General features: G+C 36.2%; 1 protein-coding gene across 2 annotated transcripts; it reads right to left on the bottom strand.

Moving 5' to 3' along the window:
• Window positions 1–1,759: 1,759 nt before the first annotated feature.
• On the bottom strand, window positions 1,760–25,005 carry exoc2 (exocyst complex component 2). 2 transcript variants are annotated; one of them, XM_043219932.1, is made up of 28 exons: window positions 24,906–25,005; window positions 22,390–22,522; window positions 21,307–21,483; window positions 20,847–20,973; window positions 19,822–19,935; window positions 19,620–19,744; window positions 17,305–17,385; window positions 16,541–16,686; window positions 15,563–15,644; window positions 15,332–15,434; window positions 14,563–14,681; window positions 13,646–13,750; window positions 13,105–13,229; window positions 12,952–13,020; window positions 12,088–12,245; window positions 11,560–11,681; window positions 10,727–10,788; window positions 10,551–10,631; window positions 10,411–10,470; window positions 10,266–10,327; window positions 9,710–9,776; window positions 7,155–7,271; window positions 5,395–5,536; window positions 4,091–4,146; window positions 3,797–3,919; window positions 3,652–3,713; window positions 3,489–3,548; window positions 1,760–1,955 (listed from the first exon to the last, which is right to left on the bottom strand). In XM_043219932.1, exons 2-28 carry the CDS (start codon window positions 22,505–22,507, stop codon window positions 1,862–1,864), a joined length of 2,757 nt encoding a protein of 918 aa, XP_043075867.1. In that variant the 5' UTR covers window positions 22,508–22,522; window positions 24,906–25,005; the 3' UTR covers window positions 1,760–1,861. The 2 variants fall into 2 exon arrangements, with proteins under 2 accessions (XP_043075867.1, XP_043075868.1); XM_043219933.1 differs by having other exon boundaries at window positions 22,390–22,518; window positions 24,906–24,995.

Raw genomic sequence — 25,005 nt, forward strand, 5'->3', positions numbered from 1 at the left:
ACGGAGCTTCAAAATAATGACCACTATCCACGAGCAATAGCAAGCTTGGAAGAGTCCGGATAAATTTAAATCTCCGACTGTTCGTCTGAAAGAAGAAAGTCATATACACCTAGGACGGCTTGGGGGTGAGTAAAAAACTTTTTACTATATTTTGGTTGATATAAATACAACCTTGTTAACTTAACCTTGGTAAACATTTAAAAATATTACCGACCTTTAACTTTTGAAAAATATTGAATCTCAAAATTATAGCACTGTTTTACAATTCTGCTTCTAGAAAAGTTCAGAGGATTCTTTCTGAACAGAATTGAGTGTCATTTGTCTGAATCTCTCCCTCGCTGGTGGGCTGACCTTGGTTAACTGAGCTAAGCCATTGTAAAACTCAATAGGGGAATAATTTAGCCTCCACTACAAACACTGGAATCCCCATGAACGCGTGTATATCTGGTGGGACGTCAAGCCCTCGTTTACATTGAGCGGAAGCAATATGTTGTGCTCAGAGAATATATACAGGGTGTGTGAGCGAGTAGCAGCACACACACAGGATGGTGGCTGTGGTTTAGAGACAGGATGGTGCGGGCAGTCTCAACGTGATGACATCACAGAGGAAAAGGCAGAACGACTGAAGTATTTTTTAAAACAACCAGAATGTCTGACTGGTTGTTGTTTTGTTGTCCTTGTTTACTACGTGAAATACCGATTGGCGTAATTGCGATGCAATATAACTAATTAGGTCACAAAGTACTGAAACTATGCTATAGGGTGAGACTGTGCGCTTTGGGATGCATGCGACATCCTTACAAACCTTTGAGATGTCCTACATAAACAAAAATTCTTAGAGTTTTCCACTGTTTATGGGCTTGCTGCTCTCAATTACACATAAACATGTTATGGATCATTTTCCGCTGCCTACAGAGCGGAAAGGTGCCATCATTAAAAACTTCCCTTATGCTGTGCTGCCTGAGATCAATACGCCCACTCTTTCACCTGGTGCCGCACGCGGCTTTGATGCTCTTCTGTCAAATTGCTTCCCTTAAATGAGTGGGTGTTAAGTGCTCTAAATTTAGAAGAACAGACATCAACAAACAACACTACGTGTTGGGAAAAACTGCGTTTGAGTCACTTTAGCAGCCGATTTTCAGGTGCACACAAATAACGGAATGAGTTATGATGAGAAAAAGGTAAAAACAAATATTTAGATCATTGTGGAGAGTTTCTGATGGCATGTCGGCAGCCTGTGATCTTGCTTTCTAGTCAGTTAGAACACAAACTCCTAAACCACATGCCAGTGCTGGGTGAACAACATTTAACAGCAGTTTACAGTAAAAGGACACCTCCCAATGCTGAACACTCCCTCCTGGGCCAGGTAAAAATACCCCCCGCGTTGTCAAGGAGGGGCAGGGTGTGTATATTTCTGTCTGACACTAGTCAGGGTGTGTGCAAGATGCGCTGATAGCGTGGTCATAATAGACTTCAACACCAAACGACTCTCTTAATAAAAATGAGAACAACAGTCATTTTAGAACTCAATAGTTTTATCTACAAAGAGCAAAACCAAGTCTATCTCCCTCGCACAGACATATGCACAAATCTGCCAATTATTCTAGCAGCGGTCTTGCACAGTACCGTTTGAAAAAACCCCACTCCGTGTAAGGGCGCATTCATTTATTTTGGCTTTTAATGTGCATCTGATCATCGAGCTGGACAAAAAGGCAGTACAACAGTTACGTGCTCACAAAAACAAGTGGAATTCAGCAAGTAGAAAAGGCTATATTGGTTTATTAAGGGTTTTCAAAACTGAAATGGTGTCTTAGTGTTACAACGAAGAGGCGCTGTTGAAATGTGGGGGTTTTGTGAAGGATTAGCGTTTCACAGGCTGAAAAGAAGCAGGCTTGAAGCAGTTAAGCTGTAGCTTCATGCTACTCTTAAACTTATTCAGTAACTCCTCCAAGAGTCTGAGAAAAGAGAAAGAGAGTGGGATGCATTAGAAAATATTGGAAACTATTAAATAGTGCTGTCAAATTACTAATCACATTAAAAAAAAAATAATAATTTGTTTAGATAATATGGGTGTGTGTAATGTCTATATTTGTTATGTATGTAAAGGCAAACATGGTCTCATAATAAGACACGTACCATTTTTTGAGCAAAACCATTATCACGTGCCTTACTCTACAATTTGCAGCAGTTTTAAAGAGAAATGTCCACTAAGTGGGTTTTTATATGGGTAGCTGGGAAAAAAACCTCTAACACTGAAGATAAACATCTCTCAAGATATATTTTTCTTATGTTATTTGTATGTAGTACATACCATACCATAGTGTATTTATATACACAAAAACATTACCAAGCCCAAACTTTTAAATATTAATGTGTGTTAAAAAATGTATTTGTTTGAATGTATGAGTAAACTTTTTTCTTTTTTTTTTTTTAAATCGCAGTTATCAACTTATAGAACTCTGTAACAGCTATGAATTCATGAACACAGTTTGGCTGAGAAATGATGGCATGCAATCCAAAACATTAGTGATTGGTTTACAATCTTCAACCAATTTAAATGGATTCTTCCAAGTGATTTGCAATTTAGCATCTCAACACTGGCCACTTTCAGCGCAAGCCAGCCACTACGGAGAAAGCCCCGTTTACCTGCTAGTTTCGGTGAGACACTGCAGGTGAATAGGGTACAAAATTAACTGATAGTTGATTGATTGCATTGATAATTGCAAACATTTTTTGTATTACAAGTTTTTTAAAATATGATGCTATAATATGCAAATTAGGCATTATTTAATTAAATATGTGCTAATTTGCATACATTTCTAGAACAAAAATCTAAACACTGGATGAAGCCAGTTTTAAAATTCTTATTTAATTTTTTTGCAGTATTACAGTCGAGGGGATTTTGGGTATCTCATTATAGTCATTTAGAAAACAACACATATTGACAGTTTTTTGGGGGAATAAAATGTTGTATATTATACAATAAAAATGTAAAGTTTGGTGTGTGTGTCATTACTATTGAAGTGTATATGGATCAGTCTAGGTGAAAAAACTCATTTTGAGAAAAAGGCCTTTAAAAATATGTATTGTAATTGAAATCTGTTGATACAAACAGAGAAAGTGCTATCAAACAAACACTTAACAGTGTCTTTTGGATGCTTTTTTCCACTAGTCCTAAAAAAATATAAGCGCAAAATCTTAAATTTGACAGGTGCATAAAATAAAAAACAGTTTTTGCCTCCAGTGTCTCCCCTTAAAGTGATTTATATTATAAGGACTTGCTCAGATATTCATGAAATTATCAGTAGCATGTAAGGAAAATGAAATACCAGGAGGTTCTCATCATCTAAAAGAAGAGTAAACCACTTCATGTCTTGACATTTGAGCTCAGCTCTAATTATCATCATCTCTGATGACTAAGATAGTGTGAAATATAACGTTCAGCATCTATTTCACTGAAAATGCCAAATCCTACTGTGATAACTTACTTCTTGTCGGCTCCACTCTGTAGCTGTGGTAGAGCTTCCAATGCCTGCTTAAAACTAGAGCTGAGACACATATGAGACAACATCACACATACATATTATCGTACTAAAACCTTTTGGTTTAAATGGTATTAAGATATCTGTGTTGAAAATAGTTATATCTTACCGACTCTCTGATGTGAGGTATGGCTCTATGGCATCTCGCAGGGCACAGATTTCCAAACGTGCCTAAAGAAAGAAATATTAATGGTGAGGAGAAATGATGATGTGGGTGTTGATAACTGTCTTGATAAGTAAGGGGTGGCCTGTACCTGTAGTGCACCATTTTTACTAAAGGAGGACACACACTGCATCAGACGGCTCATTTCTTCAGCTACAGCCTCAATGATCTTTGATAAAACACGAGGAACCAGCTCCTTGGAAACTGTAAAAACCTGAAAGAGCAAAAAACTGTCCATTAACTACACTGATATGGCTATTAAAAATAAAAGCTTTGCTAGATCCTTTGAGAAACACATAGATTTGGAACAGAAAAGGTGGCAGTCTTTTGGTGTATTTTAAAGCAGGGATAAGTGATTTTTGGCTGAAGGGTTTGAGCATCTCACCTCAGCATGAACAGAGATAATGCTGACCAAGGCCTCCTTCAAGTAACTCCTCACACCTGAGTCAGACAGAGAGAATGGCAATAAGAAAAAGTAAATCAATGAGTCATGTTCTTGCTTTTTAAGATTAAAGAAAGTTTAAAAGTTTGTAACCGTCTGCAGATTGCAACGCTGAAGCATAGAAGATTATTTCACTACACTTCAAAATTGAGTAGAATTCTTTTACTATTTTGGAGAGGTCTCTTATGCTCACCTAGGTTCATTTATTTGATTACAATTCAAAGTAATTGTGTTCTATTTAATATACTTTAAAGTGTAATTCATTCCTGTGATGGAAAACATACATTTTTTGCATGATTAATTAGATTTCAGTGTAACATTAACCTTTAGAAATTCTAATATGCTTGGTTGGTGCTCAAGAAACATTACTTATAGATATCAATGTTGAAAACATTTTTTTTTTTGTCAAAACCATAATACTTTTTTTCCAGATATATTTTATATTTAATTGCTATGAACAGCATTTACATATTTGAAACAAAACTATTGTCTCACTGTCCTTTTTGATTAATATAATGCATACTTGCTAAATAAAAGCATTTAAAAAAATGCTCATCTTAAACATTTGAACAGTAGTGTGCATTCTTGTGCAATAACATTGGTTTGTCTACTTTGGAGCTAAAGACTGGGACTGATTGGGAGCTAAATCAGAACAGTTGTGAAGTATAGTCGGATAGTTCAACAAGTTCTTCTTATGATGTCTCAGAAGCAGGAAATGTTCTTCTAAGTTCACAAATGATTCATAGCTTTTAGTCAACTATGCACCAACAGACCCAAACAGATTACACACACACGTTGATATTTGTGGTATCAATCCTACACCTAAACCTATCCCTTACAGGAAACCTTATGCATTTTTAGATAAAAAAAAAAAACACCATTATGGCAGTTCAAATAGTAAATACCTCTGTCTTACCCGTGTCATTAAACTCACACACACACACACACAAACACACACACACACACACACACACAAACACACACACAAACACACACACACACACACACACACACAAACACACACACACACACACACACACAAACACACACACAAACACACTAGCATAACTGAAACTGATATCAATGATGGAAGACTGAAACTGCAGAATCAAGACTAGCAAAAGTGTTTGTGGAACTTTCTCTATTAGTGCAATCTCCATGGTAATGGTGTTTCCAACAGACAAAGACTTCTAGAAACATCCACAGCGTCGTCAACGTGCAGGTTACATGATTGAGGTGTGTGTTACCTGTAGGTGGCAGACAGTCTTTCCAGTCAAAGTATCCTGCATAGATGCCAGGCTCCAAAGAGCCGACGATAGGATCAGATTTTTTCTCGACGTACGTCTCAAACAGATATTCATCCAGCTGTCTCAACGCCTCTATGCTGACCTTAAGAACATGAGCGTGCATTCAGTTTAATTATAAACCTGTGATCATACATGTGACCTTAAAAAAACCATTAACATGATAACATGATGATTAACCATCGCACATGATCACAGTTCATCACACACTTTGTTGCAGAATGAGTGGAGACCACTCATGCATGTCCATCATTTTGATGTGTGTTGAACTTTAGGGAAGTCCTAAAAAACCAGAATGGAAAGCACCATCTCAAAAAGGGGCCAAAATCTATGGGAACTCAGTAAAAAAAAAACAGAAAGACAACTGTCCTAAGAGATGAGTGTCAGTCTTCTCTAAAAAAGGAGTCCAAATGTTGTTACAGATTTGAACTAGAATTTGACATATTTTAAAAGAAATGAAAAAGCCTGTCCATGCACAACACCTACAGTTTGTGCAGTGGTTGCAAGATTGTTATTATTTGGTGATTTGGTTGTTCTATGGTTCCTGTTTTTGTTCAAATAAGCATATCCCTTAGGATATTCTGATTTCTGAATTTTGCTCCTTTTAAAAGTTCCACCTGGCAAGAAAATATATAAATTCAAAACAATTCTATTTAAGCTAATTTACGGCCTCTCATGTATGCTGCAAAATATTTTTGCTATGTGTTTTTTTCTTATCTTCCACTACAAACATATTCGACACAATCACAAAAAGCCTTCTTTTCTGAAAAATCTATCAATGAAGTAACTTTACACTTAATACATGAAAAACAATTGCCAACATTACATTAATTAAAGGTTATTTTTCTTACCCCATTTGCAGATATTTCACTTAATTTTAATGCATTATTGATATTAGTAATATCTTCAGTAATCTTGTATCTAAATGTATGAAGTAAAAGGATGTTGATTTATGAATGTTTGAAAAATACTGGACAAAAAATTTGACCCAAATACAATAAAATGTAATACTAAATTGTAAAGCTGTGTTTTAAAATTCAGCTTTTAAATCAGGGCCTGTTCTCTGAGCTGCTGGTTTCTAGTAGGTAGATCAACCATCTCTTTCAGCACCCTCATTGGTAGCTGCTGCTCTGCAACACTACATATTTGCATAAAGTTAAGCTCTGCTAACAGTCACTGTCAGTGTGAACCTCATTTTTGAGTAGTTCTTGTTCAAAACCTTTATCATAACTAACAATAGTGATACAGCTCTTAATCACTTTGAAAATTGATAATCAATGCTTTTTTTTGTCCGTTCTAAAAATGTCAGAATCACTTTATGATCATGTAATAAAGCTTTCATGTGAGTTACTAAGCTCTTATTCAGAGTTAAATATCTCTGAAAGGTGCAACGCGGAGTGTATCCTCATTGCACTCCACTGATCTACACAAACCCTTTGAGCCCATCACACTGAATCACCACGATCTGCATTTACTGGAAAGGCCAACCATAACCTTTCATGAGGGCTTCACCCTCTACTCTGCACGGCGCGAAGGGTGAGTGTGCTGCAATGCCATCATAAAAAACCCTTGAGCTTCTCCTCAATCTAAGTGAGTCATTCTCACTTCAGTAAAAGACATAAACTGGAAACACATCTGTTTTCACTTAGAAAAAAGAAAATGTCAACTGGAGTAAAAGGGAAGTGTGTATTTGACTTTAGTACCCTGATGATCTTTTCTGCAGTGGTGAAGCCGTTTTTCTCCAGGTGCTCAGCTAGATTGAGAAACGTGTGTCTCTCCAGATACTGACAGTTACTCAGGATGATGAGGAGACGTTGCTCCTACATGGGTCAGAACAAACACACACACAAACAGCAACTCTTAAAATAAACATATATAGAGAGGTTTTTATTCATTAAGTTGTATTAGGATGATTTCTGAAGGATCACGTGACACTGGAGCTTGACATCACATGAATAAATTACTGTAACAATTATCTTAAATTGCAATAACATTTCATAATGTGACTGTTTTTACTGTATTTATGATCCAATAAATGTAACCTTGGTGAACATGAGACTTAAGCTCTAACTTCCACACACATGAATATATACATACATATATATATACATACACATATATATACACTGTGTATATATATATATATATATATACACACACACACACACACACGAACAAGAAATAGTGTGAGAGTGAAGAAATACTACTATACATATGACTGGCTATGTTTGTGCCTTTACTTAACCATAAAGCAGTCTGTGAAGGTGAGAGTAAAAGAAAAAGAGAGAGAGATAGGGGAAGCCTGCAGCTCTTCCATTGCAGGCTAGGGGAAACCCCATGTGAGCGGCTGCTGCATTGTGCTCTCTGAAGAGAAAGCTGCTGTTTTTCACAACACATGACTCTTGTGCATGATGTTTGAATGTTTGCTGTCTTGCAGATGGAAACTGTGACAAAGGCATCCATAACGGAACACAGGATGTTTTCTCAGGAAAAGGTTCTTTAACTAATAAATAACATAAACAGAAAAATACAGTGGCCACACAAGGGGCTTTTTTCACCTTATGGTTAAATATTAAACCAAATGGCATTTATTTGAAATACAGTGAAAATGTTTGAACCTATATGTCACATTTCAAATTGCAAGGCAACACCGTATAGTTCAACATCTGCACAAAAAATATTTACATACTTTCTTTTTGCCAAATGTTAGTGTGGAACTTGTACATAGTTGATGTGATGAAGTACAATTATGGCTGCTCTGCTGGGACACCTGTGCAAACGTAACGGAAGTGACTTCATATGGACACTAAATATCCCCGTTAATGACCAGTTAGATCATATAAAGAACTGTCTCAAAAAAACAGAACAAAACAAACTGAAATTTGTTCTTAGATGTTGTCTGGCATATTAATGCTTATTTCAAGCAATTAGGTGATTTTCTTAAGCATCAGGAACGGACTAAATATGCTTTGGGGTTACTGTAAACTATTTGCATGGTGTAAACTTTTACTCAAGTATATGTGCACACATGCACACACACACACACACACACACACACAGACAGCATTACTGAATAAGCACAAAAGAATAGATTAAATGAAGGGAGGAAGCACTTCAAGGTTACTTGAGGTCTGTGAATATCTTGAATCAACAAGGTTTCGTTTAGATCATTTTTAAACACATGGCCTCGTTACCTGGTTTCTCTCTCTCTTTTTTTCTGTATTTTCATCTATAAGGTTTTCAGCTTTCAGTAATACTGTGACTCTAGTTATGATACTACACATCTACACAGTCAGTGACTAAACGTAAAAAAAGGCAAGGAGCGGAACATGTCAGAGCAGTGTGAAGGCAGCTGTTATCTACTCTCACTTCCTATTCTCCGTTAGGGATGCAACGATTATAGATTTTGTTGATACTTATTATTGTCTGAGAAATAATCACGGTTTTACGATTATGATGAATATTATGCATTTATTCATTTCACGATATTACTAATGTTTACAATCACATGAACACTCTTTACATATATAAGTGTTATTTATTGCTGGCTTTTGAAACAAAAAAAAACACTAACCAACAATACAGCACAAAATAATAGCAAATAAAAGTCCATCTCTCCAATTGAAATAAAAAAAGTGACCTTTGTAAACATGCATGACTCTTTTGAAAATAATGGAAATAGATCACAAAAGTATTTAACGTTTTCAGTTTTTACATTTCGTTTGGACCTGGGGTAAAGAGTTTGGAAACATGGTGAAGAATTGGTTCACCGCGGTATTTACTTAACAGAGATAGTACATAATAAAGTTAATGAAGTATTATTAATATACAACTAATATTAACTTTATTTATCCCACAATAAACTGAAATATTATTATAATCAACTGTCTTCCATAGGCCTACATAGGCTATTGATTTTAATAGATTAAAAGGATCGCTGTTTGGTCCCTCTATCAAAGTTAATAATGCGGGTAGTAGTCTCGGTGGTCCGTGTCTCTTGGCTTTTCTCATTGTAAGCTGGTGCCATGCTAATGTAACTTTGTTTTTGTTTTGTGCAAGCTGCTGGTTTAGTTGAACCTTTACGATTAATTAACTGTAATGTTTTAAAAGGCAGTTAATCGCTGCATCCCTATTCTTCATACTCTTATATCCTGTTGCATATAGGATCACCTGTATGTACTTTGTATTATTAGTTTGAATAGAGAGAAAGATGAGAAATCAGACAAAGTTGGAAATCAGGAGAGGAAAATAGCCTTACTGGTTTTGAACTGAAATCTTCCTGGATGCTTCCAAAAAGATCAGGTGAGGCCAAGTCCACAGACAAACTGAAAGACAAAGACCTCGATATTACACTCCGAAGGTTAAACATTTGTCTGTATCCAATTATTTCCAAAATACAAAAATGTTAAATCAGTTCAAACAGACAACGGGCTAGATTATCAGCTTGCAGCAATGCAAACCTAATTTGCCTTTAAAAAAAATAAAAGGATTAACTTGCGGTGGGACATTGAACATTGAAAAGGCCTGGACAGAGTTATTTTGTTACCTTATTGAATATGCATTTGTAGGAGTTTAATTTTTGATCAGTAAATTTATCAGGGGAAAGTATTAGTATCAAATGACAATAAATGATCTGGCCCGATGACTTTATAAACATATCTTTTTTTAAAAGCCTGATTAATGTATAAATAATTTTTGACCTGTATATATTTGAACAAATTTTACACCACCTAAAATGTAAAAATGAAATCAAAATTACTGTTGAAGTGTTATGTACTTCATATGTAATGAACTTTATATAAAATGAATCTCACTGGGAGTTGTCGATGTCTCCATCAGTCTTGGTGCTGAGCTGTTCGAGGCACTTAATAAAGACCTAATACAAGCAGAGACATACAAATAGTTTTTACACAGCATGATTTACAAATCCCAACATACACAGAAAACAGCACACAGTACCTTCATGATAGAAACACACTGCTCACAAGCTTTGTCCTGAACCACATCCAAATGAAAGATCTGAGGACAAAAAAAAGACTACGTTACTGATTACTCTCCATATGATCTGAAGTGGAAGGGCAGAGGATGAATATGTGTACATTGATCTCTCCGGATTTACACTCCATCGGTTCCTTTAGAGACTGCAGCATCTGAACCATACACTGCTCAAACTGGGCTGGCTGAAACAGACATACCACACATCCTTAAGTTTTTGATTTTCACGTTTTTTGTATAAAATAAACTAGATAAAATATCATAAAAGTATAAAACATACGAGTGATGTGATTCCTTCGTTGTCCACAACCCAGTCTTCTTTTTCTGCAAGTCTCTTTACATCTAAAAAAAAAAAACACACAAAGTTTAATATTAAATAATAATTAATAACATCAGTGACATTAAAATTCTTCTCCCACTCTCAACGTCAGTATAAAAGAAACTGTTTTAACTTGTATAGTTACTCTTTTGCAAAAATAATTGGCTAGTAGTTCCACCAAAATGTTTTTACAAACTCAAAACAAAATAAAACTATAAAACAACTTAATTTACATAAAAGCATCACGATTTTAATGACAGCAGAATTCACAGAAGTATAAAGAACTTTTGAGCTTTTGAAAATATCACAAAAACTGGCTACTAAAAATGTAGTTTATACTGCTACAGATGTTGACTAGCTAGTGTTCACCAATATATATATTGTCCATATTACTAGTACTTATTCATTAACAACTAGTGCTTATTCTTTAAGTACTAGAGATTATTCTTTAGGTGTTAGTGTCTTTTGTAAAGTTATTAATACTTAAAACTAGTACTTATTCCAATAGTGGCTTGCCATACAATGACTAATGAGCTGTTTATACCAAACTTGAATGAAAACACATTTAGTTAAGAGCTCTAGGGCTCCCTCTGTTGTTTTCAATTGGAGCAGTCAACATTATTGACACACTGGTATTTTAGCCAGTCCATCTTGAGATGATCTGTGTTGACCAATAGCCTTATCTCCAAGTCATTTTAATCAAATACTCTGTAGAACAGCTCAGAAAACTCATTTGCCATTGTTTGCCTGAGATTAAATCAAGACGTTCACAAAAGCTCATTGAATAGTTTTACCCTCTTCAGTGTGCTGTAGTGTGGTCAGCAGGCAGTGCACACGCAGGTCCTGCAGCAAATCCTGAATCACCTGCAGCAGGTCGTTAGGAATCTCTAAAGCTGACAGAGCTTCATGACTTAACCTAAGAGAGAATACGAAAAAATACGAGGATGAATACAATTCCTTCCTACCAAGGATTGACAAAAATGTGTGCCACTGAAAAATGCTAAAAATGGCAAATGAAACCAGTTCGTTAACATTAAATAAAAAAGTCTGTTACATAAAACACCCTGCATTTGCAATGATCCTGCTGGATAATATGTTTTAAAAATATATATTTAAAAAAATGTTGGCAATCAAACACTAATTGACACCTCAAAATATAAATATAGTTATTCTAAATATTTTCCAGAGAAGAAAAAAAAAGCAGTGCAGGTTTAGAACGACATGATGGTAAGTAAATTATGACAGAATTTTCATGTCTACAGCAGAATATGCAATAAAGCAAATTATTTTTTGGCCATGAATATACAAACTCAGTCACATACCTGACGGTGTGGATGACCTGAGTGAGCCAGGCTCCACTGAGAGGGCTTTTGGTGTCCCAGCCTCCATACTGTCTCAGCTGCAGCTCCGTAAGAGAGGAGGGTAACAGAGCCCCTCGAACCAGCTGCACCAAACGACGGGTCACCTCCTCAATCATGCTCTAAACACAATCAAATAAAAGCTCAGTTATACATGGTTAGTTGACATATCAGTGTGTCATATGGTGTGACAGAAAAGTGCTAAAAACAAACAAACAAAAAAATAAATAAACCTTTTAAATAAACCTTTCTTATGCCATTTGTAACACTGTACATTATGTATATGTTATTTGTGTAGTATGTTTTTTCTACATTTTTCTACATTTTTCCACAGTCAGCCACAATAATTCCATCAACGTTTTAATTGTATACTTATGCTTTTGCATAAATATAACTATTTAAACGTTAACAATTATTTTATCTATATAAAAAATATATTTTCAAGACAACAGACTGGATGAATATAAATACTGTGATTTTCGACATACCTACTTATGTTAATTCATGCTTATTCTATATTATAAGATCTTAGATCATTAAAATAAAAATGAACAGGAAATGCATATTTTTATACTGTCAATCCCTAGAACCCACGCATCTGACACGTTCACCTGTTATGTGCATGAAACAGACACTGACACAGTCAAAATGTGGTATGGAAGAAACAAGATTATACACCACAGTTTCGGGCCACGATTTCAGTCCTCTAAATGGTTTCAGCTGAAACTGAAAATTAATAGTTTCAGAAATCTTGGTGCATCATTAGCCCCAGCGACTGAAGTGCACACTCTAACTCTCCAGACTAAAAGCAAAAAAAACTTTACTGACCTTAAAGTCATTCTGTCTTTGCCGGGCATTCTTCTTTAACTTTTCCACCTGACCAGACTTCTCTCCCGTCTGTCCAAGACAACACATTCAGACATTGTTTATGTAATAATTTATGTATAATTATACTAACCCTTGTTCCTTGTTTCTATCTACCTCACTGAAAAGACTGCCATTGACGTAAGAGATCCAGAGTTTCCAGAAGTTGGGCAGCTGGCTGATAACCACGTCTGAAAGCTTCTCCACGAACCTCACCTGCTGAGGGCTCTTATAGTGCCACGCTGAGAAAGTATAGATAGATATAATGTTATGAAGACAATCGCATTCTACTTCTGAAATGAAAACAGCTTTTCCGTGAGTTTCATCACTCATCCTCATTAGAAAGCATGAAATATTAAATCATTAGACAAACTGAAATTGTCCACAAAAGCAACAAAACCTTAGCATTTTATATACAGATAGACTCTAAGGTATATAATTTTTTTTGATGTTTTTAAAACAAGCTCAACAGGCTAAAAACTGTCAAAATAATGCCATTGTGAATTTTTAATACAATAACTTTCCTATTTTAATTAAAAACATTCTTTATACATTTAATGGCAAAGCAGCCTTTTTCAGCAGCACATGATCCTTCAGAAAACATTTAATCATTCAGTCTAATAGAGTAGTGTGTGCATCATTGTGTTACTGTACTCACAGTCATCTTTAGGCGTCTGGAAGCTGCCTCCTCTCTTCACTGGAGCTGAGAGGCTGATCCTGTTCAGAGCTGAAGAGCGATCCATCTCTAAACCGACACCACCCACTGACACACAGAGACACAATGAATGTTCATTCGCAGCTGTTCATATAGCGTTTAACAAATTAATCACCTTTATAAAAGTAACGTTTCCGTTAACCCATTACATGGACGATACGTCATAAGAAACATTTCTGGTCTCATGCTGATGCCTTGCTTATGGGGAAGCACTAGGTGATGCTACACTATTTTTTCCTTCTTTCTTTCACTGAGATCTGAATGCAAATCATGAGAGGAAAGCTCATGCAAATTGAAAATACTTATCATAAGACAATCGCCCTGTATTGAGGTTCAAATCCGCAAACTTTTGGTTACCAGCAAATTCGTAGGTATGGTGCAATAGCTCGTCTCTGCCAGTAGATGGCACTAAAGGTCTTTCTGGGGTCTTGATTAAATTGTTGATATAGTCTGAAACACTCAATATGTCCAGATAGTGTACACATGTCATGTTTCTCTCTCACAGATAAAGATGTATACCATTCAGCCACTTGGACATTTACTCTCTTTCTTTTGATAAAAAATGAGTCCTGGTGTTGATCCAGGTGTCCAATCATCTCCTGTGTTTATCTATGCTCCTCTCTCTTCTTGTATTCCCCGATGTCTGTCTCTCTCTACAGCAACCCCCCCCCCTCAGCTCTGCCACACTATAGAGCTCTGTGGACTTCCTGTTCTCTATAGGGTCATGACCAGACCACACACGGGCTGCTCTCTATCTAAACACACACACACAGACAGGGCAGAACACACACACTGCTTTCACTCTTCGAAGCCAAAGAGGAACCATCAATTTATTTCAGACTGGCTGCATGTGTGTGTACCTTTCTGCTCTTTGATAAAATCTTCTTTGCAGTTTTGCATCAGCTGCAGGATCCACTTGTGTTGAGCAACTATACATTGCCACGCAGGGTCACCTGGAGCATGTAAATCCGACAGATATCTGAGTAAAATGAAAGAAAATCACTAGATCGATTTAATTGAGCCCTTTTGAGTACCTCCTCAAACCCCTCTCACAAAGACAGTTAATGTAATATGGAATGTAATTACCAAAAATAAATAATTCTAAAATATTTACACTAACGTGTAAATATTCTTAAGAAGCAAATCAGCATATTGGAATCATTTCTAAAGGATCATGTGCCACTGAAGACTGTAATGATTTGTTTTAACAGGAATAAATTACATTTTAAAATATTTTTGAAACAAACCAACAAAAATCAATAATATTCAAAATAATATTTCAATAATATTTCATATTTCCAAATCTTATTGTTGTGGCGTATAAATGTTTTGATCAATATATGCAATATATGCCTTGGTAAGCACTTCTTTTAAAAACACGAGTATGTTTTAATAAAATAAATACATATAATTCAAATGACCATTTTTGAGTTTTTACTTTTTCCACACAGTATAGGTTTTATTTATTTTTTGTTTTATATTTGAGGGTCGCTGGCATCAAAACCCATCACAGGTGATGAATAACGTCACTACTCATCATACAAGCTGTTCTTAAATTTGTGTCACTGTTGTTTCAATTCTCTTAGAAACACAATTATAGTTATTCTTTGCTTGTTGCTCGTCACACACCTGATATAGCGTTTCTGATCATGTAGAGTGGATGGCGTCTCCAGAAGTTTATCCAAAAGAAGTTTCCTCAGGGCTTCAATCCGCGTCTCCACCTCCGAATATACTACAAACACATATTCAGACGATCTTGCTTAACATTTACACAGCACTCTAGCTAATGCGAGCGTATATGAGAGGATGTGCGTCACATTAACATAAGATATCAGCCATTATTAATGAATATCCGATCACCTTTCTTAAAGACTGGGACCTCTGTGTTTCCAAACAAAGATTTGGCTTTCTCATAATCATTGATAACAACGTCATAATCGCCCTGGAAGGAAAACATACACATATAAAGTCAGTTTAACATTCAGAGATCTTTTTTTAGATATTATAGACATAGTGTATATATACTACCATTCAAAAGTTCAGGGAATGTATGATTTTGCTATGTTTTTAAAAGAAGTGACTTCTGCTGTAGTTTTCTGATCAAAAATACTTTATAATACTCATGAAATATCTGACCCTGGACCACAAGACTGGACATCATGTAAACATATTTTCCACTGATGTATGGTTTGTTAGGATAGATATTTGGCAGAGATACAACTATTTAAAAATTTTAAATACTGAGAAAATCGCCTTAAAAGATAAGGAAATTTACAATATCTTCATGGAACAAGATTTAATATGCTAATGATTTTTGCCATAAAAAATAATGCTGACCCATACAATGTATTTTTTTAGCTATAGCTACAAATATTCCCGTGCTACTTATGACAGTTTTTTGCTCTCCAGGTTCACATATTGTAATAATACTGTTACAATTCAAAATAACTGTTTTCTATTGTAATATATTACAAAATGTAATTCACAATTTTATTCAGCAGCTATTACTTCAGTTGTCAGTGTCAAATTTTTCAGATATCATTCTAATATGCTGAATTTGGTATTCAATAAACAACCCTTTTTTATTATTATCAATATTGAAAAGAGTTACTTAATATTTTTGTGGAAACTGTGATGCATAAGTACTTTGGTAAACAGTTATTAAGGAAAAGCATTTTCTTTTTTTTGCAACAGTGGAACTTTTACCATCAGTTTTGATCAATTTACTAAATAAATATATGAATTAAATAAATATCCCTGAACCCAAACTGTTGAACTGTAGTGTGTAGGAGAAAGCGTTAGAGAAAAAAAAAGGTGTGTATGTATAGAGGATGCCACCTTCTGGATGTTGCGTTCAATGTTGAGTGGCAGGTTAAATAGAAATTTGAATCTCTGGAGGACATTGAGAGCGTTGCGTGTGGAGTCGGCTTTGTCCTTCCTGCCCAACACTTCTTGAAACAGGGTGTCAGCAGTTTCGCTTGCTCCTGAGAGAAATGAGCAAATGGAAAGAGATGAGAAAAGGGTGTAGAAGGACAACAGCTGATAAAAAGTGGTTTAATCATCCTCACTCAGTTTGAAATAAATTCAAGATCTCTTGTGCTCCCTCTTCTTGGGTGGTCAGAGCTATTCTGGATTCCCTTGGCCAGATTTAATAAGAACCAGCCCCCTGACCACTATAAAAGTCTGACCAGTCTTTTTTTTTCCACCATTGAGTCTGTTTGTGATTGGCTGAGAGTCAAAGGCAGTAAGTGGCTTTGGTAAGAACATACATCTAAATGTACTTGTAAAGATGGGTGGTGAGGAGGATGAGGAGGGGTTGGCGATGAAAGCATGTCAGTGTGTGACTGGTTTATTTGTGCGGCGCGCAGGAAACGAGCGTGTTTATTGACCTACCGTCACATGAGAGAATTGACATGGAGATATGATTGGGATATGAGTGGACTCGAACACACGCAGACGCACTCACAGAAACACGCAGAGGTCTGTGTGAAACGTGTGGCTTTGATGGTCTAAAGAGAATGCATATGCAAGTCTGATCCTAAATTTAGCCGCTTTGTGTAATTGTGTGCGATTTTGAGCATGTGTTTGGTTTTATGCCTTACTGTTAAGGACATTCTCTAGTCGCTGGGTCATAGAGCCCTCCACCTTCTCAGTGCCGTCCGATTCAAGCTTCTGGTGGATAGCTAGATGTAGAAAGTGAAAGAGCCTTTATACTACAGCTTAAAAGTTTGTAGTCAGTCTTTTTTTTCTACAGAAATGAATACTTGCATTCAACAAGGATGCAAAATAAATGCTCAAAGTGACAGTAAAGACATTTACAATGTTACAAAAAACTTTATATTATACTTGTCTTTACAAACACTGGGTATATGCGGTTATTGAAACCAAACGTAAGACTTTAAGACATTTTTAAGACCATTTCATATTGTATGCCCATACAGAACTAACCTATACAATCTGAAAACGATGTATTTCATTTTTATTTTGATTTGATTAGACATATCATGCACGTTCAATGAACACTTAATACTGCTTTGTAGCAAAACAGGGTAACTGCAAAATTCAGAATTATTTAGATGTTATGACAATTATGCATTAACCAGAAATCTATTTACTGAATGTGTTAAATAATGTAATTAATAAGTCTCTCCTTACTGTGACTTTCTATGGTTCGAAGAGAAGAGGGAGTTTATGTTGAATAAAGTTCTAAACCAAATATACTATATTTTGAATTGTCTATGCATTACTACTTCGATCTACAAATAAAACAAGAACTCTCCTACAACATTTCACCATATAAACCCCATAACGTAAACACTGTCATAATTCATCAACAGTAGACCATATACAATCACTTGGCATAAATGTGTGGTATTCACTGATTGCGAACTGCTCTGAAATCACAAGTCTGTAAATTGTACAAAAGCGCAATGTTTCACCTTTCAATGCGTAGTGCTCACATTTATTTAATTTAATCACAGCCTTTTGAAGTTTATTCATCACATTAGACTGTATCATAATTCCTATTTTTCAGCCCCAAAATTAAGATCTCCTACGTGAAAATTATGTGTGTTATACCATTTAAGATTTTGACCTCAATTTGATGAAACTGAATATATATATATATATATATATATATATATATATATATATATATAGAATCCCCTTACATTGGAAGATAAACCTTTCCACAAAACCCTAAATGAAGCCGATTTTCCTATTTCTCTCTCCACATCTGGATTTGGGAGACTTCTGTACACAATGACGTCAGGGCTAACCTCCGGCTCCCCCCGGGGTCCGGAACGCTGTGTGGTATGCTTCCTCTGTCTCTGAGGTATGTTTTGACTTCTGCATGGTGAGTTTTGGGAGTCTTCTCTGGGAATCAGTGCAGCTTCCGTCTGCTGCTCTCTCGTTTCCTCTCAGCACAATGACAACCTTATTACAACCTCATCTAAACATTATGACAACCACGCCTTGTTATCCGTCCCCATGCCTGTCAATCACATGGACTCGCAGTGCTAAGAATAGCTCTTCTGTTTGACTCTAGACAAGTGACCCGAGACAAGTCTTACACACACAGACAGATTTGAAAATAGAATCTACATAGTGACACTGACCTCTGACAAGAGCGGTCTGAGTAAAGACACATATACACCTGTTTACAATGACGCAAGAAGCAGGGGGGAAAAAAGGCCCATGCACCTAATTTGTTCAAACGGCAAATTCCTATTGTCTATTTGAGCTGTGCTTTATTTCTTAATACAGGCACCAACCCAGTGAACTGTCAAAAAGGTCTAAATCCAGGCAGTGCAACAAGAAATGAAGCTTACGTTACAGTTTTCAGTGAAGGTCAAAATAACTTTTTTTGTGGGGAAAAAAATTGTATCGCAATCACAAACGATTCTATCAAAACAAGATTAATTTCCTCAGAGGACGTTCCTGAGACAGTAGAAAACCTGTGTGTAATTTAAACCAATTCACTCTGACATTTTGGTAGTTTCAATGTTTTCTGGCAAGCTTTGAATTTCTTTACCAGAAGTCCACAAAACATGTCCAGAAAGTCCAAAAAACGATACAGTTTCATGATCAATTACACTTTTTTCCCAGTCTTTAATTCCAATCAACTCAAGGACTCAAAGGAGATCCTATGCTTCCCACTGGTCATTACCACATTGTATTTATGGGATGAGTCATTTTAACACAATGATTCCAACATGACCTAAAGGCAACAAAATCCTCATGGACACGATCCAGTCCCACCCTATATTACTTCCCACACACTGTTCTGCTTCCCTCAAAACTGCTTTTGTTTCCTTCAGTCAAATGCATTAATGCAATGTCATGGTGTCTTCATGGTTACTTAATAATTTAAGGTAGTGTTTATATGTTTTTAAATGTACACACCAAATACGCATACCTGCAAGAGCATCCTGGGCCTCAAAGAAAGTGCTGAGACCTCCTTTCACATAGGCCAGACTGCCCTCGTTCTTCTTACTGGCCTGTTTCTTAAGATTTCCCACAGCCACACGCAGGTGCTCAAAGCTACAAAAGCAACAAACGTAACACCAAGACACAAACAAATCTATTTTGGCAGATTAACAAATGGTGTATAGACCGACCTGGTTGAAGAATGGTTCTCGATGAGATACCAGGTGGCAGAGAAATTCTCGCTGGTGAAATCTCCACTCATCCCAGGAAACATGTTCTCCAGATCCTTCAGAGGAACCTTCCCTCTAAAAAAACAAAAAGACAGAGTTAGACACCCACACAGCTGATCTATAAATACCCATCATGAAAACATCACATAGACACATCTGCTCCACCATACTACAGACCATAGAGAAAACCAGACAGGGTACAAACCAGATCTGTCCACATATAAACATCACTGCATATGTCTACCCACTGAGTCTTTTGATGTGTGACAGAATAGACTGATGAAATACATATGAGTCATGTACCGCTGAAAAGTTTGGATACAGTGATATTTATTTATTTTTTTGAAAGAAATACAAAAATTGGCACATTAGAAAGATTTCTGAATTATCATGTGGCACTGAATACTGGAGTAATGGCTGCTGCAAATTCAGCTTTGCTTTAAAATAAATTACATATTAAAATGTATAAAATGTTTATAGATTATTTGAAATAAAATAACATAACATTTAACATTTTCAACCAAATAAATGCAGATTTGGTGAGCATATAAAAAAAAAAATGTTCACCTCAAACTGTAGTGTATCTGATTTGACTGAATACATAGATAGAAACAAGTAAATGGTTAGAGGTGCTGCAGAGGTCAGGGAAAGGAAGAGTTTGACTTCCTAACTAAGGAAATGGTGTGCCAATGACATCACCCAGGTAGAAGACATACACACAATGGGCTGTTTCTACTTTCTGCTGAACCTCCTTCCTTATAAACATAGCAGTCTGCTTCTATAAACACAGGGCAGTGCTTTTTGGGTGAAGCGTGTGAGGAAATACATTTGTTCTGGTCTGTGAGTGTGTGTTTTAAAAGGACAGTCAGAAAAGAAGCACATGTGTGTCTAAGTCGAGCACAGCAATGCGGCTGCTTATTTGTAAATGTATTGCTTCGTAAGTTCACAAGAGGACTACGCAAACTCAATTGTGAATGTTTCGTTACTTGTCTATGTCGATGCCCAAAGGGTTGGCTGGCCTCAGTGAGAGAGGAGAGATTCCTTTATTGCGATCGGTCCTCATATCATAGTAATTCAACTCATCAACCCAGACCGCAGACTGATCCAAAATGCCTAAACACAAAAAGCATGCACATACTCATTGGCTGAGTGCTTAAAATCCACTGCAGTCTTCAAAGAGCATATGTATACATTTACAGAGTGTATAATCAATCAAATCAAAATTGTGATTTTACATATAACAGACATTGAGAGTGTTTACATGCACAATAATATACTGATAATGCAAAAAAAATAAAAAAGCGATTTCGAAATTATCCTAATCATACAGTTAAGGTGTTTATGTGACATTACAACTTGTTAGGGTTAAGTATAATCGGTGTAGGACTGAGCATTGTAAACATGCACACAGAGTGTGTATATGGGAGTCTGAGTGTGTGGACTTACCGATCCTTTCGGGTTTAAGCAGTTTGAAGGAGACAGTGGATGTCCCTCGGCCTCCGCTCTTGGTGGTGACAATGATCTCGCCCTTGTCATCTTTAGCAGGACCCACTCGACACACTATCTTACTAGCAGACATCCATTCTGCTGTCAACAAACAGTTATGACCACAGATAGACAGACCTGACAGAGAGGGACAGACAAAGAAAGAAAAGGCAGACAGAAAAGAAAGTCAATAAAATGGCCAAATTTGATGTGACAATCAAAAAAAAAAAAAAAAGTATCAAGTTTGTGAAAATCAGACTGTACTGTGTTTTTTTCTTTTTGATTGCTGCTTAATTAATTATTTAATTTTATTTAAACATATTTTTGCGTATTTAGATTCACCTCTTGCTTTACAGATTCAGAGTTGCACATTCACAATGAAATGTCCCGAAGCATCTATTTAAACCACTGGAGGGCCAGTGTCCTGCAGAGTTTAGCTTCAAATAGCCTGAAAACACTTGCCTGGAAGTTTCAAGTATACGTAGTTAGACCTTGATTAGCTGCTTCTGGTGTGTGTGATTAGAGTTGGAGCTAAACTCTACAGAGACACCGGCCCTCCAGGACTGAACTTGGTGACCCCTGATTTAAACCATGCCATTTATTTTTCTCAATATTACATAGACTGGTCATTTCAGTATGAAGGCAGTCATTTTAACAGTTGCATGTTTTTTTCACTTTGCTGAATTATTAGAAAATGTGCAAAATTAAGAAAATGTCTGAATTTAAGTGTTGAGGTGTTTGAGGTTGTTTAAAAAATCTTAAAATTGTAAAAAAGTATTTATTATGATTATTATCCCTATTACTTTTTTTATCATCAGTGTGTAGCCATTGTGCAGCTTAATATTTACCTTTTTTACTTCAGAATATTTTGATGAATAGACCATTTAAAACAACATTTATTTGAGATACATAATTTTTTGCAACATGTCTTTACTGTCAATTTCAGTTTAATGCACCCTTGCTGAATAAAACCATAAAAAAAGCTTAATGACCCCAAACCTTTTAACGCCAGTCTATGTTTGTTTAAATGTGTAGATGTATTACCTATGAGATCATTGTGTCCAGTGCCCAGGTTCTCTCCACGAATAGTGACTTTGGTCCAAGGAGCTCCTTCGTTTGGTGAGATGCCAGTCACTAAAGGAGGCTGACGTGCACGAGACATCCTTCACACACCTAGCTGAGAACCAGGTAAACATGTTCTGTTTAGGCTCAAGAGACATTCTTATCACTGCTAAAGACGACACATTAAAACATTCAGCGCATTTAAAGACTGTTAGACATGAACAAATAAATCAACCCATCTGGCTGACACAGAGCGAGCGCGTTCGGAGATGCAACATTATATACAATATAACTAGTAGCTCAGCAATCAAGGTAGTGTTTCTTGTGGCTTTTGCACTGTGACAGACGGTCTCTCTCTCTTACAAACACCCACCCGGAGCACAAGACTGACAGCTCCAGGGCGGTTTGCGTGCAAGACCCCATGACTGACTCTGTGTGGTCTGGGAGGGTGTGTTTCTGCATCTGTGTGGTCTCTGGCATGGGCCAGAGAGAGAGATAAAGGGGGACAGGGTGATGGTTGAGTTCTACTGCAGACCTCAAAGTCCACGGTTCAGATTCAGAAGACGTCTTGCCGCATCTAGCAATAAAATAAACGGTGTGTCTGACATGTGTATTCACTGCAGTCATATTAGGGTGATGCCAATATTTTAGGAAATAGTGAAATTGTTTTTTATAGAATATAGTCAATGTAAATACACTTCTTTCATGATGAGTATGTTTTCATTTAAAACTTAAAAGTGTACCAGCAATGTCAGGGTGACAATGATAATTGTGTGTGTGTGTGTGTGTATATATATATATATATATATATATATATATATATATATATATATATATATATATATATATACATATACATAAAAATGGGAAAAATACAATCTGTTTCATTTTTATTATTATTTGACAAACCAAACATTGGAACGAGAAAGAAAAAATAAAGAAAGGATGGTGAAAAAAAACAAATCACAAAACAAACCATTAAAAAAGATTACATTTTAACTTCAAAAATGTCTTCTGCTCAGTTACAGCAAAATCTGACACACACACACAAACACACCCACACACGTCTGGTCATATCCTTGTAGGTACTGTCCATATACTATACAAACTGTATTTTCTACTGCCCTACACCTAAACCTACTCCTCAAATAAAACTTTCTTCACTTTTACTTTCTCAAAAAACTCATTCTGTATGATTTATAAGCTTTTGTTACCCATAGGGACCTCAATTTTAAGTCCCCACTAGGATATATAAACGTCTACACACACACACACACACACTCTTCTGTGTGGCAACATTTGGGAATGATTGACTGCTTAGATGACTGACACATATGAGTCTCTATGGAATAAGCAGCTCGTCTCAGACAAATTACTAGCACCGTCCTATCAACACTCAGCCCCCTTCATAAACACAGTGACCCCCCTCCTACAGCACACACTCTCTCAGCAGGAGAAATTAACACTGGACATATAATAGCAGGAGCTTGAACAAACTATTTAACACCAGAGCATCATACTGCTGACTGCATATCATTTACAAAAAAATACTCCTTAGGGCTTTTATTACATACAATAGCATATATTATAAATAGTGGTCATGATACAAATAATCCTTGCCTTATTTTCTCAGTAAGACTAAATGTATTGCAAGTTTGTGTTTGTGAGACATGTTTGCAATCTTTACCACAGAAGAGAATATAATCTCTAAAAACTGTAGTCAGTAAACACCAATAGTGCAAATAGAAAAACACGCATTCAATAATCAACACATAAAAAAAGAATAAGTAACTTTAATGAATAATGTAGCTATAATATGATTTCAATTTACATTATGATTTCGGCTACATTAATACATGAAAAGAACATTGAGCTCGTGCAAATCAAGATGGGCCCTGGGTTGCATTTTAAGTTGCTGCTGTTATTTAACACCGATGATCAGAAAGCAGAAACAGCCCCCAAAACAAAACAAGATGTTAGATCTCTCATAGAAATGAAATGTAACCAAATGAAACAAATGATACTGATTACACATTAGTGCATCTAGTTATCAAGCTCAAATCTGATTCACAAGCTGTTACTTTTCTAAATTTGCTATGCGTAATACAAACTGGATTGAGGATTTATAATATTGTAGCTGTGTGATGAATTTGTAAATAACGTTGCAGACAATGTGATGAACTAACGGTGAGCGTTAATAAGCACTTTATCCTCCCTAATTAGACAAATATTAGTATTCACAAAGGTAAAATGCACACCTCGTTAAAGATAAATACAAACTAATGCACATACACGAAGGTGAGGTCGTCAAACAAAGCATGAACATAAACAGCAGCTCTGACAGCTGACAATAGCTGCTTGGCTAATGCTAAAAACAACCTGACAGATATGACACGCCAACGGAGACGAATCTACTGGCACGGTGTCTTTCCCACATAATAAGAACCCTGCTTTATTATCCGCTAAGCAAACTAGAATAAAACATTGCGATTACTTACAGCGGTAAAGGCAGTGAAGAAGATCTCTATTCAACTCTTCTTTCCTCTGAAAAACAGTTCCGGTTTAGACCCCGCCCACACGACGAGTAGCGTCGAGGCG

The sequence above is a fragment of the Puntigrus tetrazona genome, chromosome 20 (genome assembly GCF_018831695.1).
Source record: "Puntigrus tetrazona isolate hp1 chromosome 20, ASM1883169v1, whole genome shotgun sequence".
Taxonomy (NCBI): domain Eukaryota; kingdom Metazoa; phylum Chordata; class Actinopteri; order Cypriniformes; family Cyprinidae; genus Puntigrus; species Puntigrus tetrazona.

Coding starts and splice junctions, on each gene's coding strand:
- exoc2 (XM_043219932.1), bottom strand. CDS start 22,507: ATGTCTCGTGCACGTCAGCCTCCTTTAGTGACTGGCATCTCACCAAAC. Junction 15,435..15,562: donor GGTCCCAGTCTTTAAGAAAG/GTGATCGGATAT, acceptor ATGTGTTTGTAG/TATATTCGGAGGTGGAGACG. Junction 10,328..10,410: donor AGTGTGTTTCTATCATGAAG/GTACTGTGTGCT, acceptor TGCTTGTATTAG/GTCTTTATTAAGTGCCTCGA.